The sequence below is a fragment of the Podarcis bocagei genome (genome assembly GCF_964188305.1).
Source record: "Podarcis bocagei genome assembly, chromosome: 10".
In the NCBI taxonomy this organism is placed as follows: Eukaryota; Metazoa; Chordata; class Lepidosauria; order Squamata; family Lacertidae; genus Podarcis; species Podarcis bocagei.
The window spans coordinates 16,442,489-16,466,675 of record NC_138135.1 but is presented as its reverse complement, the minus strand read 5'-3'; the positions used below and the strand labels follow the sequence as shown (position 1 = coordinate 16,466,675).

Below are 24,187 nucleotides of genomic sequence, written 5' to 3'. Positions count from 1 at the left end.
TTTTTTCAAATCGGCTAGTTTGGTAACAGTCTCTACTAATTACCCTGCCTGGCTTTCCTACCCTTGGGTGATGAACCATCAAATGAGCGCATTGAGGATATGGCTGAACCACATTGCATTGAACTTAGTGTGTGTTGGAATATTCCAAACTCTGCGAGGTCTTTGAAAACAATTTTGCATTGCATGTTGTTTTCCAGTCACTTTGTCAACAGCAGGCCACCGTTTTGTTTTGCAGATTTCCTGCCGTCACTGAAAAGCCTCTTTGGGAATCCAGTGTATTTTTTATACCTCTGCTCCAGCATCACCCAGTTCAATTCTCTCATTGGTATGGTGACTTACAAAGCAAAATACATTGAGCAGCAGTTTGGGCAATCATCTTCGAAGACCAATTTTGTCATAGGTATGAATGCCGTGCTTTTTCAAAATGATTACCGTATTTTTCTGTGCATAACATGCCCCCATGTATAAGATGCCCCCTATTTTGGGGACTACAAATTAAGAAAATGAGGGGAGATTGCCCAGAGTTGTTGAGCTTTTTTTAGGGGGGATTGCAGAAAATAGCTCACCCGCATGATCTGCATGGCCACTCGCATGCGTCACAATAGGCGCTTGCTGTCTGTTTCCTCGCCGGCAGAAGCCGGCAGTTGTCTGCCCAATTGATGCAGCAGCAGCCAATCAACAACAACCCTTGCCGCAGCCACCAATAGCACACCCAATATCCACTGACAATCTCCGGATCGTGGCAGCAGCCAATCACACGTCCCCCCATGCACTATCTGTGTATAAGACAAGCCCAAATTTTGAACCTTATTTTTTAGTAAAAAAACCCCACCTCGTCTGATACACAGAAAAGTACGGCATGTAAATAGATGCCACTCTGTGCTAGCTTTGCTGAGTGGAAGCTAGGTATGGAAACAAAGCCTGCTTTTCGGGTCAGAGTTTTCTTTGGGTATGTCAAAGGCTGCAGAATTGCGAGGCAAACATGGAGTTTCTTATATAGTGCCACTGTATTCTGCTCTGGTCAGACCTCACCTGGAGTACTGTGTCCAGTTCTGGGCACCACAGTTCAAGAAGGACACTGACAAACTGGAACGTGTCCAGAGGAGGGCAACCAAAATTGTCAAAGGCCTGGAAACGATGCCTTATGAGGAACGGCTAACGGAGCTGGGCATGTTTAGCCTGGAGAAGAGGAGGTTAAGGGGTGATATGATAGCCATGTTCAAATATATAAAAGGATGTCATATAGAGGAGGGAGAAAGGTTGTTTTCTGCTGCTCCAGAGAAGCAGACACGGAGCAATGGATCCAAACTACAAGAAAGAAGATTCCACCTAAACATTAGGAAGAACTTCCTGACAGTAAGAGCTGTTTGACAGTGGAATTTGCTGCCAAGGAGTGTGGTGGAGTCTCCTTCTTTGGAGGTCTTTAAGCAGAGGCTTGACAACCATATGTCAGGAGTGCTCTGATGGTGTTTCCTGCTTGGCAGGGGGTTGGACTCGATGGCCCTTGTGGTCTCTTCCAACTCTATGATTCTATGATTCTATGATATACCGAGGGTTGAAGCCCATGCTAGTTCTATTCAAAATGCACCCAACTGAAATTAATATCCCTGATGGACTTGGGTCCATTAATTTCAGTGGATCTGCTTTGAGCAGAACTTAGTTGGATGCAACCCAAGTGTTTTATTTTTGGACCAGCTGCGTTACACTTTGTTGTTCTCGTTCCTCGAAGATGGAAGTTGGAATTTCTTGGCATGGCACCTATTCAACTAGTATAATCTGCGAATGCTGTTTAGGAGGAGAAAAGGCACTCAGCAGCAATTATTGCCCATAGCACAGTGCCTTCCATTGTATGTCAAGCTTTTCTTAGTGCTAAGCCGCAAGCTATGTGTGAAACAATTTAAGATTATGCAAAGCAGAGGAAGTGCCACTTGAGAAGAATAGGCAAAAGGTTTATTGCTGTTACTATAGGACAACAGTCACTGATCCGGTGCCCTCCAGACTTTTTGGACTGTTGACCATGCTGGCTGGGACTGATGGGAGTTATAGCTCAAAACATCCAGTGGGGACGAGGTTGGCAAAGACTGCTATAGCATAATAATGCAAGACACCCAGACAGGTCCCTACTGTCTTTGGACAGTAGGGAGATAAGAGGGGATGGGGGGGGTGGAGAAAAAATGGTCCACCTCAGATATTTCCACATTCAGCAACTATAAAAGTATATTAAAACTAGAGGGAGTTTCCCAGTGCTACCAAAACATATTGTGATTTTTAAATGGACAGTGTACCATATTTTTCGCTCCATATGGCACCTGACCATAAGACACACCTAGTTTTTAGAGGGGGAATGCAAGAAAAAAATTATTTTTAAAGGGAGCGCTGAGCAGAGCCTGTATGCATCCCGGACTCTGCTCCGCGCTCCCTTTCACGAGCCGCATGGAGCGTGTGTGCGGCACTTGTAGGCTGACGGGCTGCCCTTCTCCCTCCTTGGGGGGAAAGCCCCCAAGAGCCGCACACATGCTCCACGCGGCTTGTGAATGAGCGTGCTGCCCTCTGTCCCTTCCCCCACTTCCCACAAAAGCCCCCAAGAGCCACACACCCTTTAAAGAGCGCGCGACTCTTGTGGGCTTTTCCCCGAGGAGGGACTGACATGGCCATGCTCTCAGGGGCTTTCCCCGCCTTCCTCCCGCCTGCATTCGCTCCATAAAACGCACACACATTTCCCCTTCCTTTTAGGAGAGAAAAAGTGTGTCTCATGGAGCGAAAAATACAGTAATTTATAACCTTGGACCCATCGTGCCAAAGAAAGGTGTGAAGTCAGACCAAAGTCACCATATTGAATCAAAATGGCACCTGGCATCCAAACTTCAATTATCCTCTAGTGCAGGCACGTCCAACTTCCAAGAGACTGCAATCTACTCCCACTTTTAAAAAACTGGCAGTAATCTACCCATCAAAGTTGCTGAGCTTTTTTGGGGGGGGGGGAAGGATTGTCCTTTTGGACACCCCTGCTCTAGTGGATATCAGGGTTAATTCAAAACAGGGGTGAGCAACATAAGACCTGCCAGGAGTGCCAGCTTGGCCCTGTAACTGTAGGTGCCTGGAGCCATGGGTGCCATGCACCGTGCATGGCCCTAGCACTGAAATTTGTGGGTACCTTAATGCAAGAGCACCCAGAGCCCCAGGGATTTGGTACCTATGAGGCCCAGGGACCAGCTCCAGCCCTCCCAGCTTCTCTATTTGACCCTGAGAACTCTCTCTCCCCCCCCCAGCCTCATTTCTTACTTGCTGTGTTTCATATCCTCCCTGAACCATTCTTCTTGGCTGGAATGTGTCTTAACTCTGATATTGCTTGTTGCTTGCCTGGGTAGAGACTAGAGAAGGGCCTCTGAGTGTGTGCAGGAACTCGACTATTGCATAAAGGCAAAACTGACATGATTTGCTCCACGAGCGTTTCCCTCTGGGTCCAATTCAGAAGGTATGGAATACCAAAATCATGTACAAGTGCAATACGGAATGTGTCTCAAAGCCAAAGTTCCATCCAAATGACCATTCATTCAAGAGAATTGAATGATTTTTACACAGCTGAGGCACTGCTACTGCAATTTGGGTGATTGAGGGCAACAGTACAACACTCCCGGGGATGTGAATAGTTTTTTTCCCCCAGTCTGTGGATTATCCTTTAGCAAGAAGTACACTTGTAGGAAATCAGCCCTGAGTGCTCACTGGAAGGACAGATCCTGAAGCTGAGGCTCCAATACTTTGGTCACATCAAGAGAAGAGAAGAGAAGAGAAGAGAAGAGAAGAGAAGAGAAGAGAAGAGAAGAGAAGAGAAGAGAAGAGAAGGCTCCCTGGAAAAGACCCTGATGTTGGGAAAAATGGAGGGCACAAGGGGAAGGGGACGACAGAGGACGAGATGGTTAGACAGTGTTCTCAAAGCTACCAACATGAGTTGGACCAAACTGCGGGAGGCAGTGGAAGACAGGAGTGCCTGGCGTGCTCTGGTCCATGGGGTCACGAAGAGTCGGACACAACTAAACAACAACAACACTTGTAGAGATTCTTTGCTCTTGATTGAATGAATAACGCTCATACACTTGTACCTGATTTTGATATTGCATGCATTATGTAAAGACTATATTTAACGAAATGGACACTTGGTGGAATGTAAATATTTTTACATTTTGCCTTTGGGAAATTCTATATAATTACATACAGAATTATGTGAGCCGTGTTTCTGTATTTCTCTATATTCCTTTGTGTTGCGTTCCTACGGAAGGAGCAATAACTGGTACTGGCTGCTTTTTAAATTTTTTATTGGGCTACCAGAATTTTTCAGGGGAATTATGTAGGTTGCTAAAAACGAGACCACACCGTATTGATTTTCCTCTTTGTTTGAGGGGCTGTAGGTCTCATCAATATCCCTGCTGTGGCTTTGGGGATATTCTCCGGAGGGCTGATCATGAAGAAATTCAGGCTGAACGTTTTGGGGGCGGCCAAGTTGTCCCTGGGATCCTCTTTCTTTGGCTACCTCCTCCTCCTGCTGCTCTTTGCCATTGGCTGCAAGAATGTTGATGTGGCAGGCCTGACCGTCTCCTACAAAGGGTATGTTCAACTGGCCTGGGGCTGGGCTGGGGAGTGGCTTTGGTGAAATGCTGTTCGAAATGGACTTGCAAGAGCACCTTCTTCTTATACAGTGGTACCTCTGGTTGCGAATGGGATCCATTCCGGAGGCCCATTCGCAACATGAAAAGAGTGCAACCTGCAGTGGTGCGTCTGTGCATGCGCTGGTTGCGATTTGCCGCTTCTGTGCATGCGCGAGCGGCGAAACCCGGAAGTAACCCTTTCCGGTACTTCCGGGTCGCCGCAGGACGTAACCTGAAAGAACGTAACATGAGGCAGACGTAACATGAGTTATGACTGTACTTGTGTGGACTAACTTGACCGCTTTGATCTAGGGAACTCACAGCTTTCCAAGTGCCTCATCATTTTCAATCTGCACTGGCAAGAACTTGTTTTTCATTAGTGTAGCGGCACCTGCTCTCTCGAACTCCCTGCCTTTTGAGATTAGGCAAGTGCCTTCATTGTTGTGTTTTTGATGTCTGCAAAAAACGGTTCAGGTTAGCTTACTAATACATGTGCTTTCATTACATACATGTGTTTTTTAAAAAAATCTTTGGATTTTATCTATATTTATTATTTTCTTGCTATTTTTAATGAATGTTTTGTAACTGCTTAGAGACAGGGTTTTGCTTTTTTGCTTTTTTCTGATTCAGTGGTATATAAATTTTAGTAAATAATTAAAAAAAAGCTTTGAAAATATACTGCAGCTAATGTGCTGCTTTTCACTGCTACTGAAGTTTCCTTTAGGAACTGCAGCACACAGAGTCAACATGTGTGTGATCTGCTAGTTGTGTTCTCAGCCATGTGAATTTTTCAGACAGTCTTAGTACCAGCACCCTGCATTTAGAGCACTCTTGCGCCACTTTAAGGGGAAACACATCATGCTCCTTCTGGGGTAGTTCGTCCACCTTTGGTCCCCATCCTGCACTCAACTGAGCCCTCACCTGTGGCTCCTAGAAGCTGTCAGCATGCAACAATACAGGAAGGGCTTCGAGGGCATCCTGGACTCAAGGGCATCCTGATCAAATTTGCAGATGACACCAAACTGGGAGGGGTGGCTAACACCCCAGAGGACAGGATCACACTTCAAAACGACCTTGACAGATTAGAGAACTGGGCAAAAACAAACAAGATGAATTTTAACAGGGAGAAATGTAAAGTATTACACTTGGGCAAAAAAAATGAGAGGCACAAATACAAGATGGGTGACACCTGGCTTGAGAGCAGTACATGTGAAAAGGATCTAGGAGTCTTGGTTGACCACAAACTTGACATGAGCCAACAGTGTGACGCGGCAGCTAAAAAAGCCAATGCAATTCTGGGCTGCATCAATAGGAGTATAGCATCTAGATCAAGGGAAGTAATAGTGCCACTGTATTCTGCTCTGGTCAGACCACACCTGGAGTACTGTGTCCAGTTCTGGGCACCACAATTCAAGAAGGACACTGACAAACTGGAATGTGTCCAGAGGAGGGCAACCAAAATGGTCAAAGGCCTGGAAACGATGCCTTATGAGGAACGGCTAAGGGAGCTGGGCATGTTTAGCCTGGAGAAGAGGAGGTTAAGGGGTGATATGATAGCCATGTTCAAATATATAAAAGGATGTCACATAGAGGAGGGAGAAAGGTTGTTTTCTGCTGCTCCAGAGAAGTGGACACGGAGCAATGGATCCAAACTACAAGAAAGAAGATTCCACCTAAACATTAGGAAGAACTTCCTGACAGTAAGAGCTGTTCGACAGTGGAATTTGCTGCCAAGGAGTGTGGTGGAGTCTCCTACTTTGGAGGTCTTTAAGCAGAGGCTTGACAACCATATGTCAGGAGTGCTCTGATGGTGTTTCCTGCTTGGCAGGGGGTTGGACTCGATGGCCCTTGTGGTCTCTTCCAACTCTATGATTCTATGATTCTATGATTCTATGATTCTATGACTGGGCATCTAATCAAGTGAGGGTAGCTGATAGGTATTAAACTCTTGATGAGTTAGGGCAGGCATCCCCAAACTCGGTCCTCCAGATGTTTTATAATAATAATAATTTTTTTTTATTTATGCCCCACCCTTCCCGGTTCAAAAACTGGGCTCAGGGCAGCTAACAACAAATTTAAAACACTTAAAAACACTTAATTATAAAAGCAGCATAAAATATAGTATAAAATAAAATTAAAAAATTAAAAATCAATTAGATAATCCCCAGGGTTACAGTTTTTTGGGGGGACTACAATTTCCATCATCCCTGACACTGGTCCTGTTAGCTGGGGATGATGGGAGTTGTAGTCCCAAAACATGTGGAGGGCTGAATTTGGAGGTGCCTGAGTTTGGGGCTTCCCATGCATGCATGACAGATTGACTGGATGAGACCAATAGTGGGTCCAACATTTATGACAGTGGTTTCTGCATATCCTGCAGAGGGAAATGAGGGGCAGATGAGGCTTGTCAACCTGGAAGTGTAGCCCATCTAGGAGAAAGAAAACTCTAATCCTCAACCTCCTTCGCCTTATCTAAAGAGTAAATTCTGCACAAATCTGGAGTGGAGTCCCTAAGACGTTTGAATGGCGCCTTGTACGCCTCCTTCTGGCAACTCCTGCAGCCAAGCTGGTGCCAAACGTCTTGCTCTGCTTCCTTTGCATCACATCAGTGAGGTCGAGAGAGGGGGTCTTGCCATATGGGCAGCCCAAGACTTCCATACACACTGCCAAGGCTTGCACCTCAGGAAGGTCACTTTGGTGCTGCTAATGCAGCAATTTGATTTCACCCTCAGAGGCTCACTCCATTGCCTATCGAGACAGACATATGCCAACAATTGTTGTTGTTGTTGTTTAGTCGTTTAGTCATGTCCGACATTTTGTGACCCCATGGACAAGAGCACGCCAGGCACTCCTGTCTTCCACTGCCTCCCGCAGTTTGGTCAAACTCATGCTGGTAGCTTTAAGAACAATATCCAACCATCTCGTCCTCTGTCATCCCCTTCTCCTTGTGCCCTCCATCTTTCCCAACATCAGGGTCTTTTCCAGGGAGTCTTCTCTTCTCATGAGGTGGTCAATGTATTGGAGCCTCAGCTTCAGGATCTGTCCTTCCAGTGAGCACTCAGGGCTGATTTCCTTCAGAATGGATAGATTTGATCTTGCAGTCCATGGGACTCTCAAGAGTCTCCTCCAGCACCATAATTCAAAAGCATCAATTCTTTGGCGATCAGCCTTCTTTATGGTCCAGCTCTCACTTCCATACATACTACTGGGGAAACCATAGCTTTAACTATACGGACCTTTGTTGGCAAGGTGATGTCTCTGCTTTTTAAAAAAGTCACTGCTTCCCTCAAAGAATTCTGGGAGCTGTCGTTTGTTAAGGGTGCTGCCAAGAGCTACAAGGAAACCCGTATTCCCCTCACAGAGCTACAATTCCCCAAGTTCCCTGGGAAGAAGGGTTGATTGTTAAATCACTCTGGGAATTGTGACTCTGTGAGGGGAATAGGGGCCTCCGCACAATTCTCCGCACTCTCAGCAAACTACAATTCCCTGGATTGTTTCGGGGAAGGTATAACTCTTTAAAGTGGTATTTCATTGCTTTAAATGTACAGAGCAGAAGGTGCTTTAGTCAGATGGTAAATAGCTTTTCAAAAGATGCACCCCCCATACACACATTATATAAGCCCTCTAAAATTCTGACTCCGGAATCAGTATCCTGAAAGGAAAAACGATTTCCTCAGTCAACCCCTGGTCTCATAAACACAGCCTCTGGAGTACTGGAAATGTTAGCATCTTTGACTTCAGAGAGCTTGATGACAGCGCCTGGAACAGTAAACATGGAAAAGCTTTTCTCAGATAAAAGCATGTCATGTCCTTGAAAGCAGGCTTGTTGAGCATGTTCGACATTAGAGGCGGGGGACGAAACAGAGCTTGAATCAATATCCAGTCCATAGGCCTTCCTGTAATCTTTTGAAAGGTTGTGGTAATCACTGTTGGCAGTGACCCCATCGAAAGAGACTAATATAGAGTGTCACATGGCTTTGCAGAGCTCCTATTGGCCATTCTTCGATGAAGCACTATTTCTGGAGTATTTTCTGATAACCTCTGCAACCTAGTCCTAGTCATTCATAGCCCTGTGCACCTAGAGCCAGGCGTAAGGAAACTTTTTGACTAGATAAAGACCGGTTCCCACCCCACAGACGAACACTGACAGGTGGGCTATGAAACCAACTTGTCAATCGTGCAATGCCATTATGACATCATATACTGTAAAAATCCCTCACATGGATTTGGCTCTGCCTAGTGGACAACTGGGAACCGCAGTACAAGGGGCAGAATTCCCAAGGCACTGATTGTTAAAGCAGTTTTGGGAATTGTATTCCTGTGAAGGGAATTTATTGTTGTTGTTTAGTCGTTTAGTCGTGTCTGACTCTTCGTGACCCCATGGATCAGATCACGCCAGGCACTCCTGTCTTCCACTGCCTTCTGCAGTTTGGTCAAACTCATGTTAGTAGCTTCAAGAACACCGTCCAACCATCTCGTCCTCTGCCGTCCCCTTCTCCTTGTGCCCTCAATCTTTCCCAACATCAGGGTCTTTTCCAGGGAGTCTTCTCTTCTCATGAGGTGGCCAAAGTATTGGAGCTTCAGCTTCAGGATCTGTCCTTCCAGTGAGCACTCAGGGCTGATTTCCTTCAGAATGAAGAGGCTTGATCTTCTTGCAGTCCATGGGACTCTCAAGAGTCTCCTCCAGCACCATAATTCAAAAGCATCAATTCTTCGGCGATCAGCCTTCTTTATGGTCCAGCTCTCACTTCCATACATCACTACTGGGAAAACCATAGCTTTAACTTTACAGACCTTTGTTGGCAAGGTGATGTCTAGGAGCCTCCAAACAACTCTCAGAACCCTTAACAAACTACACCTCCCAGAATTCTTTGGGGTAAGCCAAGACTGTTTAAAGTGGTATCACCACAATTTAAATGTTTGGTGTGAATGGGGCCGTCGATGAAATTATGGGCACCTAGCACATCATTGTTTTCTTTTAGAAAACAGATGGAAGACATGCTTTTTTCCATCAGGCTTTTGGATGTGGAGAACGTCATGGAATTTTATGAATAGTTTGCTGCTGTTGTTACGGGTTGTATTGAAAAGTTTGCTTTTCGGCTCTTGTGTTGTACAGTTAGAATGTGGTTTTGTGTTGCAACTGCCCCACAGCCTTTTGGTGAAGGACTATAGCTGCGTCTGTTTTGGATGCAGAAGTTCAAGTTCAATCTATGACATCTCCAGGTAGCACTGGGAAAGATAACACTGAAGAGCCACTGCCAGCCAGTGTTGACAGTACTGATCTAGATTGGCCAATGGCCTGACTCCATATGAGACACCTTCCTCTGTATATTAATCAGTTACATTTCCATTGATCAGGCTGGCTGGGGATAATGGTTACTGGAGTCTGCAATGTTGCCCACTTTTTAAAAAAATAATTTTTATTTTGCTTTAAACAAATACAGATAAATATAAACAGCCAAGATTACAAAAGAAAAATCCTTTATAATAATAATGGAAAAGGCTAAAAAACTACAAAAAATATCAAAGTACATGGCATAGAACATAAGCCATTATGGGAAAGAGAAAGGAAAGGAGAAGGAGAAGGAAGGAAGAAGAAAAAGAGGGAAAGAAAAAAAGGGGGGAATGATCCAAAACACAAGAAGGCTCATCTATTGTACGTCAAGGTCACAACAGATCATTATTCTTATCAATTCTCTCTATCTGCATTCCATAGAATCCCTCATCCCTCATCTTGGTTTCAGAGAACATTTCCCTATGCGGTAGCATTCTAAACATAACCAGGTCTTTATTGATGAACCCTTATCCCCTAGATAATTATTTAAACATTCCCATTCTTCTTTCACCATCTTTTTAGGTTTATCTCTTATTGCATCGGTCAGTTACGCGAGCTCCAAGCACTTGCACAATTTGACTACCCATTCATCTTTGTGGTTGCCCACTTATTTCTGTGACATAAGTGGAAATTCAGTGACTATTGGGTTGTATCCAATGGAGTATTAGTGGCAAGGAGAATTCTCCCCTCCTCCCTCCCTACACAGACACAGCTTGCTAAGTGGGGCATAGCTGCTATGCTATCTTTTTGGCTGGCGAGTCCCTGTTGCTTACCAGGAGGGAGGCTGTGGGGAGGTCAGCACGGTGCAAAAGCAGCCAGAGGACTGTGGGACTGGCTCCTCTAGTGCATTTGCACCGTGCTGACCTATTTGCTGTCTTCCTCCTCTTCTTCCTCCTCTCCTTTCTGGAGAGCCCAAAGGTTTGCATAGTGGCTGCACCCCAGCTGCAGAGCTGCTTCTGTCCCCACAGCAGCCTCTGAAAAGCCTCTCCTAATTATTTCCCCCTCTCCTTTCTCCAGCCACAAACAGGTGGAACGAACTCTGTTTTCGGAGTGCAACTCGGACTGCATCTGCTCCAAGAATGAATGGGATCCCATATGCGGGGAAAACGGAATCACCTACATCTCGGCTTGCCTTGCTGGTTGCAAAACATCTAATGGAAGTGGGAAAGACATGGTAAGTGGCTTCTTTCTGACTGGTCCTTCCTCTACTTTGATAAGTAAAGGACCAATTCACGTGTTTTTGCAATGTCCTATACTCACAAAGTTTTGGGAGAAAACGGTGAATTATATAAATATGACTGCACCAAAAAAAAAGCTAAAATTTTTGGAGGATATTTTTTTTTTAAACTACATACCTGCTATATCGAATTTGACAACTGGACAATGTCAATGGATTCTCTGTGACCTTACTGTGGTCAAAAGGGTGATGTTGCTGCATTGGAAAAATAAAAGTGTATGGCTCCAATTTATTCAGTGGATTGTAGGCATGACTACACTTGCCACCTATGAGTGGATTTCTTATAGACGTAGACTTTCCATGGACAAGTATAATAATAATAATTATAATAGATTTTTATTTATATCCCACCCTCCCCAGCTGAGGCCGGGCTCAGAGGGTCTAACAACAGTAAAATAATTGTTGTTGTTTAGTCGTTTAGTCATGTCCGATTCTTTGTGACCCCATGGACCAGAGCACGCCAGGCACTCCTGTCTTCCACTGCCTCCCGCAGTTTGGTCAGACTCATGTTTGTAGCTTCGAGAACACTATCCAACCATCTCGTCCTCTGTCGTCCCCTTCTCCTTGTGCCCTCCATCTTTCCCAACATCAGGGTCTTTTCCAGGGAGTCTTCTCTTCTCATGAGGTGGCCAAAGTATTGGAGCCTCAGCTTCAGGATCTGTCCTTCCAGTGAGCACTCAGGGCTGATTTCCTTAAGAATGGATACGTTTGATCTTCTTGCAGTCCATGGGACTCTCAAGAGTCTCCTCCAGCACCATAATTCAAAAGCATCTATTCTTTGGCGATCAGCCTTCTTGGTGGTCCAGCTCTCACTTCCATACATCACTACTGGGAAACCATGGCTTTAACTACACGGACCTTTGTTGGCAAGGTGACAGCTTTTTAAGAGCTGTCTAGGTTTACCATCGCCTTTCTCCCAAGGAACAGGCGTCTTTTAATTTCGTGGCTCAACATTCTAAAATCAGTTCATTATAAAATCAGTTCAAATCAGATTAATTGCAACCATTGGGTTAGAGTTCTGTGAGGATTGCCAAAGGAGGGGGTCAGGCTGTGCCCTGGCCAAAGGCCTGGTGGAACAGCTCTGTCTTGCAGACCCTACGGAAAGATATCAAGTCGCACAGGGCCCTAGTCTCTTGTGACAGAGCGTTCCACCAGATTGGAGCCACAGCCAAAAAAGCCCTGGCTCTGGTTGAGGCTAGCCTAACCTCTCTGTAGCCCGGGACCTCCAAGGTGTTTTTGTTTGAAGACTGTAAGGTCCTCCATGGGACATACCAGGAGAGGCGGTCCTGTAGGTGAATTTGGAACTCATTTCTACGAAATGCAGTAGGTGAAATTGGTAATTGTTAACTGTTAAGAAAAATGCAATGAGAAAAATGCTTTTTGCATTTTTCTTTCCTCGCTGAAAAAACACTTTTCATGTGTTGTATTTAAATTCAATTTATTTTTTTTTAAGTAAAGGAACAATTCTCACAACCCTTCTCATGCTCATTTGCAATGGTGGAATCAAGCTGAGCTCCAGGTCAAGAATTAGCTCCCAACATGGAATGTCAGGAATCAAAAGGGCTGACAACCCCCCCCCCCTTTTTACAAGAACAGTTGGACCAGTGGCAGTCAGATACAGAGGGTAGAGTGAGACTGCAGCTCACACACATGCACCCCACCACACCTCCTGTTCTCCAGAACGTCCTCTCCATAGTCTGCTGCCTTGGTGGTCTTTGTGCTCTGCTTATAAATGTCACCAGCCCTACTGCCCTAGCATCAGGGACTGGACTGAAGGGGACAAGATTGAGGAGGAATGGTGGAGCTGGCCCCTGCCTCACTTCTCTTCCTGAAGCTTCCAGAGAAGATGAAGGCAGTATTGAATTACAGCAGTGGTTTGAGGAAGGTCACAGCTCAGAGACAGGCAGAGACAGAAGAGTTGGAAGGTGTTGGGAGAAGACAAGCTGAGCAGCCAGCTGACACCTTGTCACTGGAGAGTATTTCTGACCCCCCTTCTCCCAGAACCCGACGTTCATTGAGAGCGCAAGAGCAAAGGACTCAGAGACAATTAGCCCCTGGTGGCCACCATAAGGAGAAGTGCTGTTGCTAGGAAGCAAGGGGGCAGGATCTCAGTAGGAGCAACGCCATTAATGGGAGACTGACTGCATTCCTTTGTCTCTCACTGTGATGATTGAATAAACTCATTAGTAAGAACTCTTCTTTGTTTTTCTCTGCTTCTTGCTGTCACTGGAAGAGGGATAGAATTCCCCGAAGCCTGACACCTAGTTAAGAAAGGAAAGAAAAATGGTTGTCCATCTCTGCTGATGCAACATCATAATGTTTTTTATTGGTGAGGGGAGGTACCCATCAAAGTGGAATAGGATGTAGGATCCATCATATTGAGGTTGGTTAGACCTAGAGGGTACCTTGCTCAAGATCCCTTACAAGTGGCACTGGCCCTGCACAGAATAGGTTGATTCCACCCTGCCCTATAGCCATGGATGGCCATCTGTCATGGTTGCTTTAGTTGAGATTCCTGCCTTGCAGCGGGTTGGAATAGATGACCCTTGAGAAACCCTTATGATTCTATGATTTCGGCACAATGTAGCTCATATCTGTGCTTGTTTCGGCACCTCTCCCCATTGCAAGTCCATTGGTTGGATCCAGAGACATGGATAAGACACAGTCAGCTCCTGTGAATGGATGGCGTGGGTGCCAATCTTTGCTCCCCACTTCTCTGTGCACCCTAAAAAATTGTTACGGAGGGGCCCTCAAACAGTGTTGGAATGAGGAATATGGAAACAGCACCTCTGCTGTATCAAACCTGATTTCATTCCTGGAAAGACAACTTTCTTGAAGGACATTTTTGAATCCAACCCATTTTGACCTTAGTCAAATGTGATGGTGTCAAGCTGTAATGCCAGGACTTTTGCAAAAGTGTATTGCTATCTGAAGTCATCGCTGTGGCCCTTCTAGCATTCAAAAACTTCTCACAGTGTTTGGGAATGTTTTGCTTTTTAAACTGTAAGGGACAATGTGCTGGTTTTATTTTTATTTTTTTAAAGGCCTTGATGTTCTGCAACTTGGTCCACAATTAGCCTTGCATGTCATATTTACCATACATTTTTACGTGCTTCATTCCAGATATTTTATAACTGCAGCTGTGTGGGGATCACGGAATTGTCGTCAAGGCAGTCTTCAGCTGTGATGGGACCGTGCCAAAAAGGAAACGAATGCCCCAAAATGTTCCTCTATTTTCTGGTTGTATCAGTAATCACATCTTTCACCCTGTCCATTGGAGGGACTCCTGGATACATTTTACTCCTACGGTGAATAGCTTAGTCCTTCCACTAAACGCAATACGTATCCCCAAGTGCTAAAGGGAATTATGTAGGAATGGAAATTTAGCAGGAGTGGACAGATCAGTCTATGGCTGTGTCATTGTCTCGTGTGCTCATTGATTCCATCCTATTTCAGCATTAATCTGCATTTTGTGTGTGTCATATTTATATATATTATTTATATCACACACACATTCACATGCATACCCAATTTTTCAAAAACCTTAATTTAAATATGTAAAAAAAAATATCACCGTATTTTTTGCTCTATAAGACTCACTTTTTCCCTCCTAAAAAGTAAGGGGAAATGTGTGTGCGTCTTATGGAGCGAATGCAGGCTGCGCAGCTATCACAGAAGCCAGAACAGCAAGAGGGATTGCTGCTTTCACTGCACAGTGATCCCTCTTGCTGTTCTGGCTTCTGAGATTCAGAATATTTTTTTTCTTGTTTTCCTCCTCCAAAAACTAGGTGTGTCTTGTGGTCTGGTGCGTCTTATAGAGCAAAAAATCTCATTGCACACAGTTCTCAACATATTTTATCCTAAAATGTGTGCTTTAATGCTTTGTAGTACGGTAACATTTTTTTCCACCCAGGAAGTGTGGATCAGAAATCAAATTCCTTAAGCACCCTTTGCCATTGGTGTCAAATTCCCCCTCCTCAACAGCTAGCCCAGAAGTAGAGCACCTGATCTACGTCTAGCAGAGGGCCTGAGGTCCCCCAGATTTGTTGGACTTAAGTTCCCACCATCTCTAACTGTTGGCTGAGCCAACTGGGGCTTATGGAAGGTGGGCTCCAGCAACACCTGGAGGGCAACAGGTTTTCCAGCTGGGATCTAGTGGAACTTGCCTGATGTTGACGTGATGGTTTTCTGCATTTTTGACATGAGAAGTTGAGTCAGTCCATCAGTCCATCAACTCAGCACTTATCTACCCCAGGGTTTCCCAAACATCGGCCTCCAGCTGTTTTTTTGGCTACAGTTCCCATCATCCTTCACCACTGGTCCTGCTAATTAGGAGTGATGGGAGTCGTAGTCCAACAACAGCTGGAGACCCAAGTTTGGGAAACTCTAATCTACACTGGTGGGACACGGGTGGCGCTGTGGGTTAAACCACAGAGCCTAGGTCTTGATGATCAGATGGTTGGCTGTTCGAATCCCCATGACGGGGTGAGCTCCCGTTGCTCGGTCCCTGCTCCTGCCAACCTAGCAGTTCGAAAGCAGTCAAAGTGCAAGTAGATAAATAGGTACCACTCTGGCGGGAAGGTAAACGGTGTTTCCGTGTGCTGCTCTGGTTCACCAGAAGCGGCTTAGTCATGCTGGCCACATGACCTGGAAGCTGTACGCCGGCTCCCTCTGCCAATAAAGCAAGATGAGCACCGCAACCCCAGAGTGGGCCACGACTGGACCTAATGGTCAGGGGTCCCTTTACCTTTACCTTTAATCTACACTGATTGAAAGTGGTTCTCCTGGATTTCAAGCTGCGTTCTCTCCTAGCCCTACCTGCAGATGCTGGGGATTGAACCTGGATCATTCCTTATGCAAGACAGATGCTCTATTGGCATATCCAACTCCCAAGAGACTGTGACTTTTTGTACAGGATAAGGATCCTGTGATCTACCAGGATCAGCTGGGCATCTACCGGTAGATCACGATCTACTGGTTGGACATCCCTGCTCTATCACTTGAGTTACAGCGCTTCCAGCATTCCATATCAGTGGCTATCAGTGGAAAGTGGGGCAGGAAACCACAAAACATTTTGTATTTATTTATTCATTTCACAAAATTTATGCGCCACTTGATTGCAAAACGAAAACAGCAACCCCTCAAAGCGTTATACCGAAAGCTAAAACGAGAAAACTGAGGGGAAAATGACAGCCCTACTTATGAAGGTAAAATACTGAAGCTGATTAAGAGTACCCCAACTTTCTAAGGTGGCGCTGTGGGTTAAACCACAGAGCCTAGGACTTGCTGATCAGAAGGTCGGCAGTTCGAATCCCCACAATGGGGTGAGTTCCTGTTGCTCAGTCCCTGCTCCTGCCCACCTAGCAGTTCGAAAGCACATCAAAGTGCAAGTAGATTAATAGGTACCGCTCCAGCGGGAAGGTAAATGATGTTTCCGTGCACTGCTCTGGTTCGCAAGAAGCGGCTTAGTCATGCTGGCCACATGACCCGGAAGCTGTACGCCGGCTCCCTCAGCCAATAAAGCGAGATGAGCGCCGCAACCCCAGAGTCGGTCACGACTAGACCTAATGGTCAGGGGTCCCTTTACCTTTACCTTTAACTTTCTAAGCATCTGGGTAGGCTTGTCAAAATGAGAATGTCTTTAGCAGGTGCAAGAAAAGAGGTCAGTGAAATAGTGCCTATTGAGGCAGAGAGTTCCAAAGTTTGGGGGCCTGCCACACTAAACGATTGAGTTCTTACAAATGCAGAACGTTGTGGGGCTGTGATGCAAATAAGGTCTGCAAACTTGAAAACAATGTTGCCGAGTGGAAGCCAGGCATTTATAGTAGAGGTTAAAGGACCCCTGGATGGTTAAGTCCAGTCAAAGGTGACTATGGAGTTGCGGCACTCATCTCGCTTTCAGGCCAAGGGAGCCGGCGTTTGTCCACAGACAGCTTTCCGGGTCATGTGGCCAGCATGACTAAACTGCTTCTGGCACAACGGAACACTGTGACACAAACCAGAGCACACAGAAATGCCATTTACCTTCCCGACGGAGCGGTACCTATTTATCTACTTGCACTGGTCTGCTTTCGAACTGCAAGGTTGGCAGGAGCTGGGACAGAGCAATGAGAGTTCACCCCATCCTGGGAATTCGAACCACCAACCTTCTGATCAGCAAGCTCAAGAGGCACAGTGGTTTAGACCACAGCGCCACCCACGTTCCTAGGCATTTGTAGGAACAACAACAAGAAGAAGAGTTTGGATTTGATATCCCGCTTTATCACTACCCGAAGGAGTCTCAAAGCAACTAACATTCTCCTTTCCCTTCCTCCCCCACAACAAACACTCTGTGAGGTGAGTGGGGCTGAGAGACTTCAAAGAAGTGTGACTGGCCCAAGGTCACCCAGCAGCTGCATGTGGAGGAGCGGGGAAGCGAACCCAGTTCACTAGATTACGAGTCTATCGCTCTTAACCACTACACCACACTGGCTCCCAAGGGCTGAACGAACCAAGTCGAAGTCTCTCATTATAGGCCTTTACTAAATGTATGGGTTTTGGGGGTGGAGCTAGTCAAGTGCAACATTAGGGGCAGAGGGATATCCCTTGGTCTTCTTTTGCGTGCAAGTGGCTTACAGACAAATAATAGGTTCACTGAGTTTCTGTTACTGAGTTTGTAAGAGGGAGGGTTTATATCGCATCTGAGCAATACCAACATTCTATCCGCATTGCCGAATGTGTGCTGTTTCCTAGGTCCCTGATTTGCCAGGCGCACCTGATAAGCTGATCAAAGTTTTACTGCAGGTGGTACATTTCTTTTGTTACCGTCTGCAAGATTGGGAAATGCCCCAATCCCTCCTCTTTTAAATTTGAAGGCTTTCTTCGGTTGTGGAAGCTTTCTGGTTTTAAATTAAGCATTTGGGATTAAGAAAAGACTAGCAGACCACCTGATGGAAGCCTGTTTCTGAAAATATTTCTTCATATTAGATCTGAGAAGGTAGGAGGGGGGTTTAATAATGTTGAGCTTCCAAGTGTAATTCATCTTAGAATCCTAAAGGTGCCAGTATAATGCCAAGATTAACTCCTGGGACTTTTAAAGGGAAGCAATTTTATTTAAAGATATAGTGTATGTGATAAGGTTTATGCAGACGTAGAAGTGTAAACACCCAGATTAATTATTGGTTAAAAATTAGAATGAAAAGGAATCACATCCTTTTCATTATACTGCCATATACAGGAATATAAAGCAGATCCAATAAGCCTGATGCGTGCCTACCCCTGGGCTAGAGTTTACTAGCTTCTCCAACCCTCTTTCCACCCCTGCAAACCTCTCTCACTTTCTTTGCTGAGTCACAACTGTCCTGTAAGAAGTACAGGCAGTTCCTCCTCAAGATAAGCACACCTTTGCAGCTAAGTTCCCGCAACAATGTGTTTTGAACGTCATGCCTTTTATAAACGAAGGTTTTGTGCTTCATGTATTTCAGATGCATCAACCCACACCTCAAATCTTTTGCATTGGGCATCTACACTTTAGCCATCCGAGTTCTTGGTAAGTATGAGTCAGAATTTGCGTCTCACTGGCATTTATTCATTTGTTGCATTTGCGTTGTTGATTTAATTTGCATACCGCCCATCACCCACAGGCCTCAGGGTGGTTCGCAACAGCGCCCATTGGCATAGCTGTCAATGTTTCCCTTTTTTTAAGGGAAACTCCCTTATTCTGAATAGGATTCCTTGCAAGAAAAGGGAAAAGTTGACAGCTATGCCCATTGGAGGATTTGCAGTGCCACATCTGGATTTGCATGAAGTCACCTTAGTGGAGTGGGAAGGGCGAAGCCCTAAGGGGGTCAATTCCAGGGTTGTGGGTTCGAGTGCCACATTGAGCAAAAGGTTCCTGCATTGCAGAGGCTTGGATGAGATGACCCACGCCGTCCCTTCCAACTCTCCAATTCTACATATGACTCTATGAATGGCAGGGAAGTTGATGGGCAGAGTGAGCAGGGACATGACCCCTAATATATAGCTGTTTTTCTTTGTACAGCAGGAATCCCGGCTCCAGTGTACTTTGGAGTCTCAATAGACACAACATGCCTCAAATGGGGAAGCAAAAGGTGTGGAGGTCAGGGGGCTTGCAGGCTGTATGATTCGAATGCGTTCAGGTAACTGCGTTTGAGATTTCTTTTCTGCATTTGTAACCCTCAGGTCTTCAGAATCTTCTCTTAAGGTAAAGGGACCCCTGACCATTAGGTCCAGTCATGACTGACTCTGGGGTTGTGGCGCTCATCTCGCTTTATTGGCCGAGGGAGCCGGCGTACAGCTTCCGGGTCATGTGGCCAGCATGACTAAGCTGCTTCTGGCGAACCAGAGCAGCACATGGAAACGCCGTTTACCTTCCCGCCGGAGTGGTACCTATTTATCTACTTGCACTTTGACGTGCTTTCGAACTGCTAGGTTGGCAGGAGCAGGGACCGAGCAACAGGAGCTCACCCCGTTGTGGGGATTCAAACCGCTGACCTTCTGATTGGCAAGTCCTAGGCTCTGTGGGCCACAGCGCCACCCGTGTCCCTTCAGAATCTTCCCTTAGTTTAGTAATAAATGGAGAACCTAGATCCTTTGGGAATCAGCCGTCGGTAGGTTGCTGGTCACCTCTGATGTTATAGAGGATATGAATAAGCAAGAGGAGTCCCCTCTGGCTGCCATTGGTTTAACTGCTCTGAAGTCACAGAAGGGCATGGCAGCCTACATCTAAGCCAGCTAAATGCTGATAGAGACCTGGAGGACGTTTGCCTCTAAATTCTAAGGTCAACAAGCAATTTCTGCTAAATTAAAGGTTGCCCACAGTTCATGGTCTTACAAATAGCATGTTCTTAGCACAAATTGGTTGGTTGCCTATAAATGGGAAAGCCGTTTAACAGGCAAGCATTTGCTTAATTCTATTGATGTGGAATATGTTTCGTATTACCTGGAGTGTGCCTGATGAAGCTGGTCTGTCAGCAGAGTTGGTGGAAGGATGTGCTGTAAATGACCTCACAAGAAAAACAGAGTTCAATTCATGTTGATTCAGACCATATATAGAACAATGGAATTGTTTTATTACATGTTTTCAACATGGATCTTTAATTCTTGATGCTTGTGTAATTGGGATTTTTCTACTTGTAAACGTCCCAGAAGCCCATTCTCATAATAATAAAAATAATGATCGTAATCAAGAATAATCACAATCAACAAAATATAACAATTATATTATAATTAGTTTATAATTAATAAATACAATAAACAATAGCAATTTTATTACCATTAACTAATAATAAATAATGCTTCTTAATTATGAATAATAATTAATAACAGCAGCAACAACAATACATTATATTATATATGCAACTCGAACCAATGGTTGCAAGTTACAAGAAAGAGATTCCGACTTAACATCAGGAAAAACTTTCTGACAGTAAGAGCTGTTCGACAGTACAGCTGACTCCCTTGGAAGCTGGTGATTCTGCTTTTTTGGAGGTTTTTAAGCAGAGGTTGGATGGTCATTTCTCATGATGCTATAGCTGAGATTCCTGCATTGCAGAGGGTTAGACTAGAAGACCCTCGGGGTCCCTTCCAACTCTAGAGTTTTATGATTCTATGGTTCTAATATCGCATCTGAGAATTAGCACTAAGGCAAATCCATATTCTATGGTAATTCAGGTAATTATGAGTTTTGGCAACACAACCAAGCAAAGAAGCACCAGTGCAAGTAATGGATTCAAAATTCTTCTTGCCTCACAGGTATATCTATCTGGGCTTGACTGTTGTTCTAGGCACCATGTCCACCTTCTTAAGTGTTGCTGTCTTGGTCATCCTGAAGAAAAGATACAGCCCACACAACGAAACCATCCCAGCCATTGGAGAAAGAGAGAGCACCTCTGTTAAAAGCAGGAAAAGCGACTTCGTCAATAGTGACCACGTGATTCAGACAACCTACTGGCCAGAGAAAGAAACTCGACTTTAGGAAGACTTGGTGTATTTTCAAGCGGTCTCTCTTCCAATGTGGAAAATTCTGGCCTACGTTTCATTATAAGTTAACGTGTTTGAATGAGAGAGCTGGGTGGGCGGGCACAACTTTTTGCTAAATACAATAACCTTCCAAACACCTTTCTAGAACTTGTAGAGGCCTTTAAAAATGCAATATTGCATTTGCCTTTCTCAAAATGCAGAACAAAACTATTCCTTCTCCACATGAAACAAAAATATGGCTTGATGTATGCAGCGTTCCTTGAGAGAATCTTCCGTTTGGAGTGGTTGTGGCTGGTTTGCCATCTCAGCGTGACTGAGAAGCCATTGTGCCATTGTAACAAATGCTCCTAATTATTATTATTATTATTCTGTTGATGTTTAGAGCAGGGACAAGAAACTTCCAGCGCTCCAGATGTTGTTGAACTACAACTACCATGATCCCTGACCATGGGGGTGATGGGAAGTGAAGTCCAACAATATCTGGCACGCCAAAGACTCCCAACCCATTTTACAGGGCAAAATGTCAACTCCGAGGCACTCATAGGATGACGATTGCTCACCGCTACACTTAAAAGGTAGGGCAAGCATCTTAGAAGCCTTCTGCGTCTGAGTGAATTCAGCCTATGGTGGACTACTTAGCTGTCTAATCAACTTATTTTTGGGGTTTGGTTTCATATAGCACTCGGTATGGCGGCCAGGAGGGAGATGGGGAAGGGCAAGGCAGTGGGGAGGTCAGCGCGGTGCAAACACACTGACAGGAGCACTGGCTTGGCTCCACTGGGGTGTTTGCACCGCAATAGCATCTCCAACACCTCATAGCTCATCGTCCCACTAAGCTGCAGCAATTCCGCTGCCCAGAAGCTATCGTTGCAGCTCCACCCCACCTGATGAGCAGCTTCTGTGGAGAGGGTAGCTGCAATGTATCAACCCTTCTTCTGCAATAGGTTGTCATTGAAAAGACACCCCTCTTTGAAAAAAGAAGACTGATGTTTTAATCCCAAGCCTATCTACTATTAAGTAAGGACCAACTCGCAAGTCAACATGGCTAGGTCAGGCTGATGAGGAAATAACTTCTTTGACTCTCCTACAGGCAGCTTGAAGGGCAACTACAGTGGTGCCCCACAAGATGAATGCCTCACAAGACGAAAAACCCGCTAGACGAAAGGGTTTTCTGTTTTTCGATGCACTTCGCAAGACGAATTTCCCTATGGGCTTGCTTCGCAAAACGAAAAAGTCTTGTGAGTCTTGCGATTTTTTCCCCTTCCCCCCCTTTTTCTAAGCCGCTAAGCCGCTAATAGCCTTTTAGCCGCTAAGCCGCTAAGCCTTTAATAGCCGCTAAACCGCTAATAGCACTAATCTGCTAAGCCGCTAATAGGGTTGCTTCGCAAGACGAAAAAACCGCTAGACGAAGAGACTTGCGGAACGGATTAATTTCGTCTTGCGAGGCACCACTGTATTGTACTCCAGATATTTGGAAGGGTTTGGGTGACTTTTTGGTGTGGTTTATTGGGGGATGGGGGTGTCTGCTGCTAACTAACAATGCAATTTCCAATCTGGGTTGTGTACAGTATATCCTTTACTCCAAATACATAAATAAGCAGCACAATTCTCTTTCAAAGTAACCCAGCTTCTTTCTAAGAAAAGTTGTGTTCTACAGCCTCTGTCAGTAACGCAAATTTGCACGTATTTTGCTATTATATATAAAAAGGATTGTACTTTCATAATTTACAGTCTGATCCCATAATGTTTATTCACATGAAGGTCAGTGGGGCTTATTCGCAAGCAATTATTCATAGGATTGCTGCCTTAATCATGGTGAGGAACAGGAAGCCACTAGATCACTGAATCTTCTGATTGGGGGTAGGAAATGACTGAAAACATTTTGGTGGGTGCCCAATAAATCCCCCCCTTTTTGTACATTTTTTAAAAAAATCTTTGTAGTTGCTCCAAGCAACTGGGATGCTTTTTATTTAAGAAATTTTCCCTAGAAAGTAAAGAAGATAAACACAACCTCTTTTTTTTTTTAATAAAATTTTTATAGGTTTTTTACAGTTTTTATAAACACAAACAATACACAATACAAACAAACAAACACATGAACAAACATGTATAATTTCATATCCCTTTTTCTTAAGCCTTACTTCGCCAACTTCCCCATACCTCCCCTTTCTACATCCCAATTTCCAAAATTTATTTCAGCAAATCCTAACACTTGGTTTTATCAAATTTTTCCCTTATTCTTTTCTTTTACTTAATCTTTTACAGCTGTAATCCCTTTTTTCCCCTAAAACCTCGACATTTTAGCACTCATTGATTTTACAATGTTTCTTAAGATAAACTTTGAATTTCTTCCAATCTTCTTCCGCCGTCTCTTTCCCCTGGTCATGGATTCTGCCGGTCATTTCAGCCAGTCCCATATAGTCTATCACCTTCATCTGCCATTCTTCCAGAGTGGGTAGATCTTGAGTCTTCCAATACTTTGTGATGAGTACTCTTGCTGCTGTGGTGGCGTACATAAAAAAAGTTCTATCTTTCTTTGGCACCAATTGGCCGACAATGCCCAAGAGAAAGGCCTCTGGTTTCTTAGGGAAGGTACATTTAAGTACCTTTTTCATTTCATTATATATCATTTCCCAGAAAGCCTTAATCTTCGGGCACGTCCACCAAAGGTGATAAAAAGTACCTTCAGTTTCTTTACATTTCCAACACTTATTATCAGGCAAATGGTAGATTTTTGCTAGCTTGACTGGGGTCATGTACCACCTATAAATCATTTTCATTATATTTTCCTTTAAGGCATTACATGCCGTAAATTTCAAACCGGTGGTCCACAACTGTTCCCAGTCAGCAAACATAATGTTATGACCAATGTCCTGTGCCCACTTAATCATAGCTGATTTAACTGTTTCATCTTGTGTATTCCATTTCAGCAACAAGTTATACATTCTAGACAAATTCTTCACATTGGGTTCTAACAATTCTGTTTCTAAT

General features: G+C 44.7%; 1 protein-coding gene and 1 long non-coding RNA gene across 3 annotated transcripts in view; one reads left to right on the top strand and one right to left on the bottom strand.

Moving 5' to 3' along the window:
- The window catches only part of SLCO1C1 (solute carrier organic anion transporter family member 1C1), a 29,617-nt gene extending 8,187 nt beyond the window's left edge, over window positions 1-21,430 (top strand). For both annotated transcript variants that reach the window (XM_081210020.1, XM_081210019.1), the window contains exons 9-15: window positions 236-400; window positions 4,407-4,602; window positions 10,996-11,152; window positions 14,339-14,523; window positions 18,679-18,743; window positions 19,236-19,353; window positions 20,969-21,430. In XM_081210020.1, the coding sequence (XP_081066146.1) occupies window positions 236-400; window positions 4,407-4,602; window positions 10,996-11,152; window positions 14,339-14,523; window positions 18,679-18,743; window positions 19,236-19,353; window positions 20,969-21,191 (1,109 nt within the window). In that variant the 3' untranslated portion in view covers window positions 21,192-21,430. The remainder of the gene's footprint in view (window positions 1-235; window positions 401-4,406; window positions 4,603-10,995; window positions 11,153-14,338; window positions 14,524-18,678; window positions 18,744-19,235; window positions 19,354-20,968) is intronic.
- LOC308595905 overlaps window positions 13,462-24,187 on the bottom strand; it is a 20,879-nt gene continuing 10,153 nt past the window's right edge. The window contains exons 2-4 of the long non-coding RNA XR_014012201.1: window positions 21,014-21,105; window positions 20,157-20,220; window positions 13,462-13,476 (exon numbers count right to left, since the gene is read on the bottom strand). This is a non-coding gene — a long non-coding RNA (uncharacterized lncRNA). The remainder of the gene's footprint in view (window positions 13,477-20,156; window positions 20,221-21,013; window positions 21,106-24,187) is intronic.